The following is a 14,684-nucleotide window of genomic DNA, read 5'->3' on the forward strand; positions in this document are numbered from 1 at the left end:
TTAAAGCAGTTGGGGGCCTATGTGCATTTTGCTCAAGGTCTCCTTGTAACAGGACAATAAATGCTCCTGTTCTTTCAGATAAATATGCCATCTTGATATTGACAACTAACACGACATATAAAGTATTTGGTCCACTGGGAATTTGGTGTCTGTTATTTATATTGCAGCTGCTTCATTCCTCTGTATTTAAGCATGTAGTTCTCACAGCTTTTACCTCTGTGACTCCCTTTTTACCACATGTGGACCTCAATACACCCCAGCTCGATTTGTACATGAATACAAATATTTGGAAGTCAGTAGAAAGGTCAGATCATTGCACCTTGCAACACAGTCTCAGGATGGATGCACGAAGAGAAGAAGGGGAATGGAAAATTCCCCCATTGCATGTGTGAAAGGCATTAGCAGGAGTTGCCACTGGGCCTGGCAGAATTGGAAGAGGATGGAAAAGGCACTGGGAGCACTGGGGAGAATGAGTTGGTTCCAGTCTTCTGGGGGCACATTCAGGCACTGTTTATATCATAGAAGCAGTGAACCTTTGCAAATGATGGGTGGTGGCAGGGAGGAGAAGGAAGGAGATAAGAGGATAGTCAACACAGGATATCCACAGTTCAGGCATGCTTAGAGCTCCATTGTTTTCTCCAGCATGTACACTTATGAGGCAGTGAGACAAGAAGGAAAAAGGAAATCCCTCTCATGACTACGGAGGTGGTGTTGTAAACCTGGAGCAAGTTGCAGAACAATCCGTGTAGAATACCTCTCTTCTCCCATCACCTTCCTTTCCCTAAGTTTTCCCCTTTCCTCCCATTCTTCCTGACCCATTTCCTTGTCCTACCTTAGTGAGCAAGCAAAAGATCACAGGAGCCCTGAAAGAACTCGATCATACAGGAGGCAATATTCAGATTTCCCCACTTTCATGGCAGTCTTGTGCCCCTCATTCCAATTAAAATTGAAGGCAGACTGTAATAATTTTATGTCCAAAAATTATTGTGCCCCCCCCACCCTTGTGCAACTAATCACATCCCCTGAGGGTCTCACCCCATGGTTTGGGAACCACTTTTTAGTACTTTTTCAGTATTAAAAAAATCTGTTAGCAATTAAAGTCCATCTAAAAGGACATTTCCCACCTTGTCCTTTTGATAACAAAATCCTTTATTAACATTTGCCCTGAGAACAGACCTTTCAAAGGTCTCTCACAGAAAGAAATGTCAGCAGGACACAATTTTGCTTGACCTATTAACTGCAATGGGTTTTTTTGGCGCCCTAAGGGCTGTCAAATATTTATACTGTGACAAGAAAAAGCTCATGCTGTTCATGCCAAAAACTTTAAAAATAAGTTTTTAATTTAACTTATTTTATACTCCTTGTGAATAGCTAAGATGGGAAAGCCAAGGTTAAGACATGGCAGTCTCCATTTCTTCTTCAAGGTATGGTTTGGTCTTAAGCAGGATGGAATCGTGCCACTGTTCATAAACAAGCGTGTAAGTCTCTGCTCTTTTGAGGGTGAACCTATACAAACGGTCAGGGAGGAGGTTGTGAATTTCACATGTGTTTGCGGTGACGGGCTTGATTCCACAATGGACTCGCTCTTGGGGAGTTCTGGGCTCCAGCAGCTTAAAACGGAGTTCATATTGTTCAACCTGGGGCTGCTGGCTAGCAACAAACCATTTGAGACTCACCCAGTCCTCGTGTGCCACCGATTCCCTTCGGTCAAACATCACTGGCATTTTTGTGCTCAGGACGAGCCTGATGTGTGGGATTTTGGTGATCCCAACATCTGACACCAGGCGGTGTTTGACATACAACTTTCCTGGTACCAACACAGTAAGGAAATAATCCATCTTCTCAGAGAGGCTCGACACCCTTTGCTTGATAATGTCCCATCTGGAGAGGAAAGTCATCATGTCCAAGGTCTCCAGGAAGAAAACCAGCTCTTCCCGACCCCTCTCTAGCTCTTCCAAAAGGTCGGATAGGAGCAACAATTGGATTTTGGTTTGGATAGTCCCTATTTTCTTCATTCTCTGAAACCTCCAGGGGTCTATCAGTTGGAACATGGTGGTGGGTAGCATCAGATAGTTCTGGTCTCCCAGTGCCAAGTGCTTTGGCAAGATTTCGATGTAATAGGAGCACTTTTTGAGAAGGTCAATCCGTTTGTGGTGGCGTTTGATCACGTGGAGGCTCAAGTCAGAGTGCAGGAATTCTAGCACGATGTTCTTTCTTTCTACATACCTTCTCCAAGCTTCGTGCTCCGGCTCCTCATCGCTGTATGCTATGGCTTGGAGGTTGGTTCTCAGCTTGTTAAAATAGGCACCAATAGTTCCAATGTTCCTCATGCCTGGGCTAAGAGAAAAAGAATGGAACAAAGGCCCAAAGGAAAGCCAGTTAGTTGCAAAGTGGTCATGAAGGCGACTTCTAATTCCCAATTATTTGTTGACTGAAGTTAATTTCAGCTAAATAGGGAAATATGTTCCTCAACTCTGAAGTTCTGGCTTCTCTGCCCTTCCTCTACTGCAGCTCCTCACCACAAACTCCTCTTGCTGGTCTTCTCTGCTTCAAATTCTCCTTGACTATTCCCTAACAAAATCTGATTTTCCCAGTCTACACTACTTCCCATGTTGTCTCCAGTTTATACCTCCTTTCCTAGGTATCTGCTGACTTCACACCTTTGTCTTTGTCTTCTGCAATTGCCTGCTGAGTCATATCCCTTGCTTTGTGTGTCACTTGAAGTGATTGCGACAGAGGCAACCGACCAATGATTTCAGGAGTGGTGCCTCCAACCACTGGCCAAGACTGAATTGTCAAAGCAGGATTCCTGCCTGAGCACCAAAATAAGTATTTTTTCCTCCCAAATATTAAGTTTCTTCCACCACTAATTACCAATGGTAGAGAAGGCAGGGTCCGGGAACCTTCATGGATGGGATGGGGATTTTAGTCCTGACCCAGTGGTTCTCCCATTGTTCTTCTTTAATTACTTCCTTACTTCAGTTATACTCCACCTTTCTCCACATGTAGACTCAAGGCGGCTAACAATTCTACACTTTATTATAATTTTTAAAAGCACAATACAAATACTTAAAAACAATTAAATAATACATTGTGAGTTAAGATAAAAAGGATTAAACTATAATAAATGCAGTTAAGATAGCCTTTAAAATTCACAATTCTTTTCCTAGATCTTTAAATGTTTTTTGATTCTTTTATGGCAAGAATAAAACTTTTGATCCTCCAGATGTCTTGAACTTCAGCTTCCAGAGGCCCTTGCCAGCATGACTAATGGCAAAGGGATTCTGGGAATTGTATTCCAAGGCATCTGAATGGCCCGAAGTTTCATATATGAGGGGATTTGATCAGTTCACCCATGTTCAGTTCACCCCAGAGATTCCCAAAGGGAAAGGGCAATTCTGCTAATTGACAAGGACATTGGGAATGGAGTGGTTGAGGCAAAGGGAACTGGAGATCTTTGGGCCTTGTAGCTCTCTTGTGACAAGCAAGTTGTTGAACTAATCCCTTTCAAAATCAATCACCACTTTCAAAATATCCTGAAGTCAACTTATATCATGGATTGTACTACACCACTGTTTGAGAAGCAAAAGATGGGGAACCTCAGGCATCATGGCCATTTAAATTGGCATGACTTCTGTAGCTGGTCCTGGCACAACATATATTTTATTTATTTATTTATTTATTTATTTATTTATTCAAACTTATATGCCGCCACTCCCCTAGGGCTCAGGGCGGCTTACAAGAACAGGCTAAAATCTAACAATTTAAAAACGCCTTAAAAACACTCCCCCAGGGCTCGGAGCGACTTATAAGAACAAGCTAAAATCTAAGCAATTTAAAAACAGCAATAATGGAGATCAAAAGCCTGCCGAAACAGGTGTGTCTTACATGCCCTGCGGATTCCCCAAATAGGGAAAGGACGAAGGATTGGGGGAAATCCAACCCCAAATAGGGAAACAAGTTGTCCAGGAACACTTGGCCTCTCTAAACGAATTCAAGTCCCCAGGGCCAGATCAGCTACACCCAAGAGTACTGAAGGAACTAGCGGAAGTTATTTCAGAACCACTGGCAATTATCTTCGAGAGTTCTTGGAGAACGGGAGAAGTCCCAGCAGATTGGAGGAGGGCGAATGTGGTCCCTATCTTCAAGAAGGGAAAAAAGAACGACCCAAACAATTACCGTCCGGTCAGCCTCACATCAATACCAGGCAAAATTCTGGAAAAGATCATTAAGGAAGTGGTCTGCGAACACTTAGAAACAAATGCGGTCATTGCTAATAGTCAACACGGATTTACCAAAAACAAGTCATGCCAGACTAATCTGATCTCTTTTTTCGATAGAGTTACGAGTTGGGTCGATACAGGGAATGCTGTGGATGTAGCGTACCTGGATTTCAGTAAGGCCTTCGACAAAGTCCCCCACGACCTTCTGGCAAATAAACTAGTAAGATGTGGGCTAGACAAAACTACGATTAGGTGGATCTGTAATTGGCTAAGCGAACGAACCCAAAGGGTGCTCACCAATGCGTCGTCTTCATCATGGAAAGAAGTGACAAGTGGAGTGCCGCAGGGCTCCATCCTGGGCCCGGTTCTGTTCAACATCTTTAACAACTTAGACGAAGGGTTAGAAGGCACGATCATCAAGTTTGCAGATGACACCAAACTCGGAGGGATAGCTAACACTCCAGAAGACAGGAGCAGAATTCAAAACGATCTTGACAGACTAGAGAGATGGGCCAAAACTAACAAAATGAAGTTCAACAGGGACAAATGCAAGATACTTCACTTCGGCAGAAAAAATGGAAATCAAAGATACAGAATGGGGGACGCCTGGCTTGACAGCAGTGTGTGCGAAAAAGACCTTGGAGTCCTCGTGGACAACAAGTTAAACATGAGCCAACAATGTGATGCGGCTGCTAAAAAAGCCAACGGGATTCTGGCCTGCATCAATAGGGGAATAGCGTCTAGATCCAGGGAAGTTATGCTCCCCCTCTATTCTGCCTTGGTCAGACCACACCTGGAATACTGTGTCCAATTTTGGGCACCACAGTTGAAGGGAGATGTTGACAAGCTGGAAAGCGTCCAGAGGAGGGCGACTAAAATGATTAAGGGTCTGGAGAACAAGCCCTATGAGGAGCGGCTTAAAGAGCTGGGCATGTTTAGCCTGCAAAAGAGAAGGCTGAGAGGAGACATGATAGCCATGTACAAATACGTGAAGGGAAGTCATAGAGAGGAGGGAGCAAGCTTGTTTTCTGCTGCCCTGCAGACTAGGACACGGAACAATGGCTTCAAACTACAGGAAAGGAGATTCCACCTGAACATCAGGAAGAACTTCCTCACTGTGAGAGCTGTTCGACAGTGGAACTCTCTCCCCGGGGCCGTGGTGGAGGCTCCTTCCTTGGAGGCTTTTAAGCAGAGGCTGGATGGCCATCTGTCGGGGGTGCTTTGAATGCGATTTCCTGCTTCTTAGCAGGGGGTTGGACTAGATGGCCTATGTGGTCTCTTCCAACTCTACTATTCTATGATTCTATGATTCTATGATAAGACTGATAAGTCCCGCAAGGCACGAACTTCAGGCGGCAGAGTGTTCCAGAGTGATGGTGCCACTGCTGTAAAAGATCTACGTCTAATTGCTGTTAGACGCAAGGTCTTAAAACTGGGAACTTCCAACAGATCTTGGTCCTCAGAATGGAGGGATCTCTGGGGTTGGTAGGGGGTGAGGCAGTCCCTCGGGTACATTGGCCCTAGACCATGTAAGGCCTTAAAGATAAGCACCATCACTTTGAAAGTGATCCAGTGCTCAATTGGTAACCTGTGCAGCGGCAGTAAGATTGGTGTTATATGACATCTCATCGGGACTCCTGCAAGAAGTCGAGCAGCTGCATTTTGTACCAACTTGAGCTTCCGGATCACCGACAAAGGAAGGCCAATGTAGAGGGCATTACAGTAGTCCAGTCTTGAGATGACCGTGGCCTGGATCACTGTGGCTAGGTCATCCCTTGACAGATTGGGGGCCAGCCGTCTAGCCTGCCGCAGGTGAAAGAAGGCGGTTCTACTAATGGCGGAGACCTGCGCCTCCATCGTCAGCAGAGGGTCCAAAAGAACTCCCAGACTCTTTACCAATGATGACAGGCATAGCGCCTCGCCATCCAGGGTAGGCAACTGGATATCCCCACTGCCCGGTCGACCCAGCCATAGGATCTCCGTCTTTGCCGGATTCATCCTCAACCTGCTGGCACCCAGCCATCCAGTAATGGCCTCGAGGCATTGATGAAAGTTATCGGGTACAGAGTCCAGTCGCCCTTCCATCTTCAACATGAGCTGAGTGTCATCAGCGTACTGGTAGCACTCGAGCCCGAAACCTCAAACCAGCTGAGCAAGTGGTCGCATATAGATGTTAAACAACAGATGGGAGAGAATGGCCCCTTGAGGAACCCCAGAAAGTAGAGGGGACCTTTCAGAGACCAGGCCTCCCCTCTCCACTCGCTGTCCACGGTTGTGAAGAAAGGAGGCCAGCCGACTCCAACAACAGCAAGGCGGTGGGTCAAAAGATTATAATCGACCGTGTCAAATGCTGCAGTGAGGTCCAATTAACATGAGCAGCACCGACCCGCCCTGATCGAGCTGGCATCGAAGATGATCTGTGATGGAGACCAGCACAGTCTCTGTCTCATGCCCCGCACGAAAGCTGGACTGGAAGGGATCTAATCCGGCTGTGTCATCTAGGAACTGTTGCAACTGCTCTGCTACTGCCCTCTCAATCACCTTGCCCAGGAACGAGAGGTTCGAAACTTGGCGATAGTTGGAGGGAACCGAACGATCTAAATCTGGTTTCTTCAGCAGGGGAGAGACCACCACCTCTTTTAAACCCTCTGGAAATACTCCTTGCTCAAGGGACCCTTCAACAGAGGGTCACGTGATCCCTCCAAGCAGGATTTAACCAACCAAGAGGTTAAATCCAGTAGTATTCCTCTCCTGGTACAAGATATGTTCTTTTAGTAGTATGTATCTCGTTTAAGTCTATTTTGGGGGCATGATTAAGCAAGTAAAGGTTTGTAGTGGATCGGTGAAGATGTAGGATCAGAGAAGGCACAGGAAGAAAAAACAAACAAACTGGAATAGGTGAAAACAACCAGATTTATTTGTCTGGCCAGTCCTGCTAATGAAGGTAAAAAGTGAAACTGCCACCCTGAACATAGGTGGGTGGGCTTTTTATACTCTTTCTCAGTTAACTTTCGATTTCCTACAAAACCTGTGAATTCTCATAAATCAGGTGGCTTTTCCTTACTGGCTGATTAGGTGAAGTGTGCTCATGCGTAGTGCTAAGTGTTCTGTGAAACTTTCATTTCTCTGAAAGCAGGTGATTTCTAATAAACCATGTGTGTATCTAAAGGTCCAGTCAGCTTGTGCTTACGTGATTAAGACACATCTCCCCAGTTGAACAATGAAGCAGATTTATTTCTCAGTTTCTTATAATCAAATATGAATCAAATATTTCTAAATATCATTTCTTTAAACTCTCCAAGCCCCTTTAGGTTATTATTTAGTCTTCATGATCTTTATATGATCTTCGTGGTCTTTATATGATATTTTCAAACAAAGTGAGCCAAATGATTCCCTCTGTCTAAATAAGGCATGGGCAAACTTGGCCCCTCCAGGTGTTTTAGACTTCAACTTTCACAATTCCTAATATCCAGTAGAATGTTAGGAATTGTGGGAGTTAAAATCCAAAACACCTGGAGGGCCGAACTTTGCCCATGCCTGATCTATATGCTAGACGCAAAGTGGAATATCAAGGCAAACAAACCCAGCAGGTAACACAGCAGGGAGAGCAAAATTGCTCATGCAGAAAAGCAATGAAATGTGTATGTGAGATCACCAAGAACCAAAAAATGTTGGAAGGAGTCATGGGTGTGGGATGTATCTCAGAACCTTTGAAACTACCATGATACTGCCAGAAATGATGTTCTTTCTGGTTTACTTTCAACTGACAACATGGTGTTGGTTTTGCCCTCCTAGTGATAACAGAGGTACAACAAAAGTTCACTCTAGCTCAAAACATTACTGCCAATTGTTTATTTCAAACCTGAAAAATGTCATGATCTTAGATATACTTTGTTCCATATAAACAGGTGCTATAGACATTTATTTGGGCTTGTGCCAGGCACTTGCTGCTAACTACAAAGCCATTAAGAGGAATGAAGGATGGGACACTAGGGAAGTCAGGGGGATCTAAATGTTGACAAAAAGTCAGCAGGGGAAAGAGACTAACTCAATGGCTTCTTCCGTTTGTTTCCATCTCCCTAATCATGAGGTATATAGAAATATTTCTTTTAAAGAATAAAAAGTGATCTAATTTTAAAACTGACGTATGCACTAGAATAATATAATAACCCTGTCTACATAATATAATGTTAGTTTTTAGTGTTGTTTTAGATAGCGTACATTGGGAATATAAACAAGGTTTAACATATTCATTTATTTTATAAATTGTATAATGGAATCTTATACTGCTGGAATAATATATATATATATATATATATATAGACACACATATATTATTTACGCCTTAAATCATATTATTTACAGTTGATTTCATCTGGCGCATATACACATAAAAAGGGACCACATAGTCATCCTCTTAAATATTGATGTTAGCAATTAAATAAACATATATAAAGCATAAATGTACAATTCTTGTACGTAGCTGCATCTTATCCTTTTATACATTCTATTTATTTAATCGACTCCCCATTGTCACTTCAGGATAACTGAATATAGACTAGAAAACTATCTTCCCTTTTAAATATAACACTAGCTTGGGTACCCGGTGATGCCTGGGTTATTTGAAGAGCTTTGTTGTTTGTTAACCAATATCAGTTTGGTCATATGGTACATTATGTCAGTGGTTCTCAACCTGTGGGTCTGCAGGTGTTTTGGCCTACAACTCCCAGAAATCTCAGCCAGTTTACCAGCTGTTAGGAATTCTGGGAGTTGAAGGCCAAAATGTCTAGGGACTCACAGTTTGATAACCATGCACTATGTCTTTAAAAAACTCAGTCTTTCCTGTTGTTTTTTTTTTTATGAAAGCTCCTATTAGAAAATGCATAGGGATGTGGGTGAACTACAATTCCCAAAAATCTTGGGTCAACCCTCTCAAAACCTCTTCAGTATTTACAGTTGGCCATGTTGGGTCTGTGTGCCAAATTTGGCCCAGATCCCTCATCTGCTGGGTCGGTGTAATCTGAATATGGGTGAACTATAACACTCTGATGCCAAGGTTAATCACCCACAAAGCCTGGCAGTATTCACAGTTGGCCATGTTGGGTCCGTTCGCCAAGTTTGGTCCAGATCCATCACTTGCTGGGTCACTGTACTCTGAATACAGGTGAACTATAACTCTCTGATGCCAAGGTCAATCACCTGCAAAGCCTGGCAGTATTCACAGTTGGCCATGTTGGGTCTGTGTTCCAAGTTTGGTCCAGATCCATCACTTGCTGGGTTCAGTGTTCTCTGACTATGAGTGAACTATAACTCTTTGATGCCAAGGTCAATCACCCCAAGTTGGCAGCATTGGGTCTGTGTGTCAAGTTTGGTCCAGATCCATCATTGTTTGAGTTCACAGGACTCACGGAATACAGGTAAACTATAACTCCCAAAGGTCAATCACCTCTCAAGTCCACCAGTGTTCCCAGTTGGCCATGTTAAATTGTGTGTCAAGTTTGGTTCAGATCCGTCAATATGCAAATTTGGCCATGTTGGGTCTGTATGCTAAGTTAGTTCCAGGTCCATTGCTGGTGGGATTCAGAGTGCTCTTAGATTGAAGGTGAATTATACATCCCTGTCCCTACAACTCCGAGAAATCATGGTGAATTCTCCTCAAACCTCTCTCTCTAGTATGTTCAGTTGCTAATCAATTCCTCTGTTTGCTTGTGTGCCATAGTAAAGGGCAGGAAAGGGTTAAGGGAGAGGCAGTGGACGGAGTCATGTAAATTATGAGAGAAAGGAACACTAGGATGTGCTTGCTCTAATCTGCAATGTCCTCAGAGGGAGTGACTTGGTGGCTCCTCAGCACTGGGAACTATAGCCTGTTTGTGGAGGCCAGAGGCTGTCTGTGTGAATGGATATTTGTTCCACATACATACAGGTTTTCACTTTTATTATGTGTATAGATAGATTTCCCATTCTTATTGCTATCTTTCCTAAATAAAGCTGAAATATAAAAGGGGTTTATTTTACTTATCAAAACCTGTTAAGAACCAATCCTTTTTATTTTTTCAAATACAATAAAAATGGTGTCCAACTGTTTTGGAAGTTTTGTACAGAACTCAAATCAATGGACAAGCAATAAAGAAGTCTACCCAATTTGAATATCTAGGGGCACTGATCTCCATAGATGGTGACAAAATGCTTGACATACAGTCATAATAAATGCAGCCTGGTTGAAATGGTGGCAGACTACTGGCATTCTGTATAACTCAAAAATGCCTGAACAACTCAAGGCTAAGATCTACACTACAGTAGTCCTCTATGGGGTAGAATGCTTGCCAGCAACAAAGGAACACGGACAAGCCCTTCACCCAATGGAAATGGAAATGCTGAGATGAACACTTGGCTTGACACTTCTTGACCATATGCCAAATGATGACATCCATCAAAGACTAGGAATAAAAGCAATCAGCAAGATAATGCAGGAAGCAAGGATATGATGGTATGGCCATGTCAGAAAAGAACCAACATCAGTAGCGCAAACAGCACTGCATTTGGAGATTGCAAAATGGGTCCACGTGGACAAAGGCCAGAGAAAAGATGGATGAACACCATCAACGAAGACATGCACGTTGTCAACCTGAGACCTGAGGATGCCCAAAACAAAGCTTTAAGCAGTTCTTCCTCTGTGCATGAACCAGGGCATTGTGGGCAAGCATACAGATGCTGAGTTGTTTGTTTTGCTCCAGAGTTGCACAAGGTAGAGGTGGGTGGCACGGAAAGAGCCTCCTCAAAGACTGAGTAAATATAGTCAGGTGTCCCCTGGGCAACGTTTCCTGTAAACGACTAATTTCTCCAACCCAAAAGCATTGCCTTGGTCCTGAACCAGTGCCTGGCAGCTGTAATGAACTGGACGAGGGCTAGTAAATTGAATCTCAATCCAAACAAGACAGAGGTCCTGCTGGTCAGTCGGGAGGCCAATCAGGGTATAGGGTGTGCTGGACAGGATTATAAGCCCCCTAAGCACACAGATGCGCAGCTTTGGGGTCCTCCTGGACTCAGCGCTGATCCTTGATGCCCAGGTGTCGGTGGTGGCCAGAAGGGCCTTTGCACAATTAAAGCTTGTGCACCAGCTGCTCCCATACCTTGAAAAGCTTGATCTGGTCATGGTGGTCCACACCTTGGTTACATCCTGGACGTATTACTACTTTATGTAGGGCTGCCTCTGAAGACAGTTTGGAAATTACAATTACTACAAAGAGCAGCAGCTAGGTTATTGACAGGAGCGAACTACAGGGAGCACACCACTCCCTGTGAAAACAGCTTAATTCGCTGACTGTGTGTTTCTGGGCTCAATTCAAAATTCAGGTTATTAACTACCTATAAAGCCCTACGGCTCAGGTCCAGCCTATTTGCGTCTCCCCCTTTGAGTCTTCCCGGGTCCTGAGGTCCACTGGGGAGGTTCTCCTCTCAATCCCACCTTTGTCGCAAATGTGGGGATGAGGGAGAGGGCCTTCTCGGTGGTGGCCCTCCGGCTCTGGAACACCCTTCCCAAGGAGATTAGACTGGCCCCCATTTTAATGATCTTTAGGAAGCAGCTGAAAATGGCTAATTGGAATATGGAAGCAGGCATTTAAAAATGGCTAATTGTAAACCAAACGATGGAGATCTTTAATGGAATTAATTTTAATTGAGTTTTATTGCTTTTACCAACAACAGTAGGTTCTGTGATGTTTTAGTGGTACTATATGTCTTAATTGTTGTAAAGTTTTATATATTTATATGGGTGATGTTTATGAGTTATAATTAATATGTTTATTGGGATCTATTTTGATTCCATGGGTGGTGACTTGTCTTTTTTGATTTGTTTGTTTTGATTCAACCTTTTTTTGGATTGTGTGACTGATATTATGTACATTGTTTCCTCTTGTTGTATTTATTTATTTACTGTATTTTTATCCCGCTGTATCTCAACCCCGAAGGGGACTCAGAGCGGCTTTCAAATTGGCAATAATTCAATGCCACATTAACATAAAAACATACAAACTGCAATATACATTGAGCATTAAATCATGAAAATCATATAACACTAACATATAAATATTAAATAAGCACATAGACTTGAAATCATAGTCCAGAAGCCGTTCCAATCACATTGCATTCACTTCGTAGCTGCATATAGCCCTGTACTACTCTCCAAATGCTTGGTACCATAGCCAGGTAATGCTTTTTAAAGGACAGGAGGGAGGGGGCTGGTGTAATTTCACTGGGACAGGAGTTACACAGCCGAGGGGCCACCACTGAGAAGGCCCAGTTCCTTGTCCCCGTCAGCCGTACCTGCGAGGAAGGTGGGACCGAGAGCAGGGTCACCCTGGAAGATCTTAGTGTCCAGAATGGTTCATAGGGGGAGATGCATTCAAACAGGTAAGCTGAGCCTCATAACCTCTGATAATGCCTGCCACAGATGTGGGTGAAAAATGAGAGAATGTTTCTGGAACATGGTCATACAGCAACCCAGTGATTCCGGCCATGAAAGCCTACGACAACACATTGGGCCGGAATTGTTGAGGGCTTTATATGCTAAAGTCAGCACTTTGAATTGTTCTCAGTAGCAAATTGGCAGCCAGTGGAGCTGATGTAAAGGGGAGCTGTATGTTCCCTATACGCTGCTCTGATGAGCAATTTGGCTGCCACCCATTGGAGTACTTGAAGCTTCCAAACTGTCTTCAAAGGCAGCCCCATGTAGAGGGTGTCGCAGTAGCCTATTCAAGATGTAACAAGAGCGCGGATCACCGTGGGCAAGTCTGGCTTCTCAAGGTACAGGTGCAGCTGGCGCATAGGTTTTAATTATGCAAAAGCTCACCTGGCCACTGCCGAGACCTGGGATTCAAGGCTCAGCGATAAATCCAGGAGGGCTCCCAATCTACGAACCTATGATTTCAGGGAGAGTGTAACCCCTTCCAGCACAGGCTGTAACCCTATACCCTGTTCGGCCTTTCGACTGACCAGGAGTTTGAAACTGATCTGACCTATTTATTTATTTATTTACTACATTTATATCCCGCTCTTCTCACCTACCCTCCTTACTTTTCGGAAGAGCCTGAAAACTTGGCACTTCCAACAGACCTTTGGTGACTGACTTCCATAGTACAGGACTGACCTGTTGCCTATTTTATTTTATTGCACTTTATTCCTTTAGCCGGCCATATGTTCCCTTGTTTACACCTTCCCCAACACTTTAATTCTGACAATAGTTTAGGTATTGTCCTCCCCCTGATTGTATCTGACACTACTGACTCTTTCTTTGGCCCAGTTCCTTTTAGGAGCCAACCCAGGATTTTATCAAAGTATGTCTATTTTATGTGACCTTATTAGTTTTATGATCTATTCTATTGTTGATTGATTTGTTTTATTATTGTGTTTTTACATTGTCTGTTTAGCCTGGGCTTGACCCCATGTAAGCCGCCCCGTCCCTTTGGGGAGATGGGGCGGGGTATAAAAATAAAATTATTATTATTATTATTACATACGTCTTGTCTGGATTCAATTTCAATTTGCAAGCCGCCTCGTGTCCCCATGGGGAGAGGGGACGGGATATAAATAAAGCTTTATTTTTTTATTTTTTCTGGAAATACACTTTTGCATTTGTGATGGGAGCCTCTGAGCATGCATAGAGTGCTATTTTCTCTGGAGATACTCAATTTGCATTTGTGATGGGAGAAACACGAATAAGCAAACAGCACTGCATTTGGAGATTGGTTTGAAGCTGCACTGTGATTTGTTTGTATGCTAATGGCCTAATCCATTAACAAACAACAACAATACTATTCATTTTATTGTGTAGAGCAGTCCTGGGTCAACTTGGGCCCTCCAGGTGTTTTGGACTTCAACTCCCACAACTCCTAACAGCCTACCGGCTGTTAGGAGTTGTGAGAGTTGAAGTCCAAAACACCTGGAGGGCCCAAGTTGGTTCAGGCCTGATTTTCTGTGTCCTACTTTCTATGTGAACCGTTTACCTGCGATTTAACATGGTTGGTCTCGGGGCAGCAGCAGCAGTAAGAGCAGCCTTTCGCCCGCCTTGCCTTTATTTTGGGCTCGCCTCTGCCGCCACCCCCGCCTACGCTAGGGCCAGGCTTCGGGTTCTGCGTGCAGGCCGCGCCGGTCGCCATGGCGACGCATTGTACTGCGCAGCCGCATTCTGTATCTCCGCAGGCCTCACGCTCAAAGGGGGCGTGGCTAAGATTGAGGCTGGCTGAGGGATGACTCCATGAGAGAGACTTCCATTATTATTATTATTATTATTATTATTATTATTATTATTATTATTATTATTATTATTATTATTATTATTATTGTTATTATTATTATATAGATATATATTATTATCTATATATTATATAGATATAGGGGTGATTATGGAATCTCCTTGGATATTAGGGGATTACTTTAGAGGAAGCACAGACCATTAGAAGAGAC

The 14,684-nt window shown here is 43.6% G+C and overlaps 1 protein-coding gene across 3 annotated transcripts; it reads right to left on the reverse strand.

The window, feature by feature from the left end:
• Nucleotides 1–1,319: 1,319 nt before the first annotated feature.
• fndc11 (fibronectin type III domain containing 11) lies at nucleotides 1,320–14,390 on the reverse strand. Of its 3 annotated transcripts, none has more exons than XM_003226681.3 (2): nucleotides 14,225–14,390; nucleotides 1,320–2,337 (listed from the first exon to the last, which is right to left on the reverse strand). In XM_003226681.3, the coding sequence occupies exons 1-2, from the start codon at nucleotides 14,236–14,238 to the stop codon at nucleotides 1,392–1,394; spliced, it is 960 nt and encodes a 319-aa protein (XP_003226729.1). In that variant the 5' UTR covers nucleotides 14,239–14,390; the 3' UTR covers nucleotides 1,320–1,391. The 3 variants fall into 3 exon arrangements, with proteins under 3 accessions (XP_003226729.1, XP_062835159.1, XP_062835158.1); XM_062979089.1 differs by having other exon boundaries at nucleotides 1,320–2,332; nucleotides 14,225–14,387; XM_062979088.1 differs by lacking the exon at nucleotides 14,225–14,390 and adding an exon at nucleotides 2,520–2,644.
• Between the last annotated feature and the right edge of the window lie 294 nt (nucleotides 14,391–14,684).

The sequence above is a fragment of the Anolis carolinensis genome, chromosome 4, assembly GCF_035594765.1.
Source record: "Anolis carolinensis isolate JA03-04 chromosome 4, rAnoCar3.1.pri, whole genome shotgun sequence".
Lineage (NCBI taxonomy): Eukaryota > Metazoa > Chordata > Lepidosauria > Squamata > Dactyloidae > Anolis > Anolis carolinensis.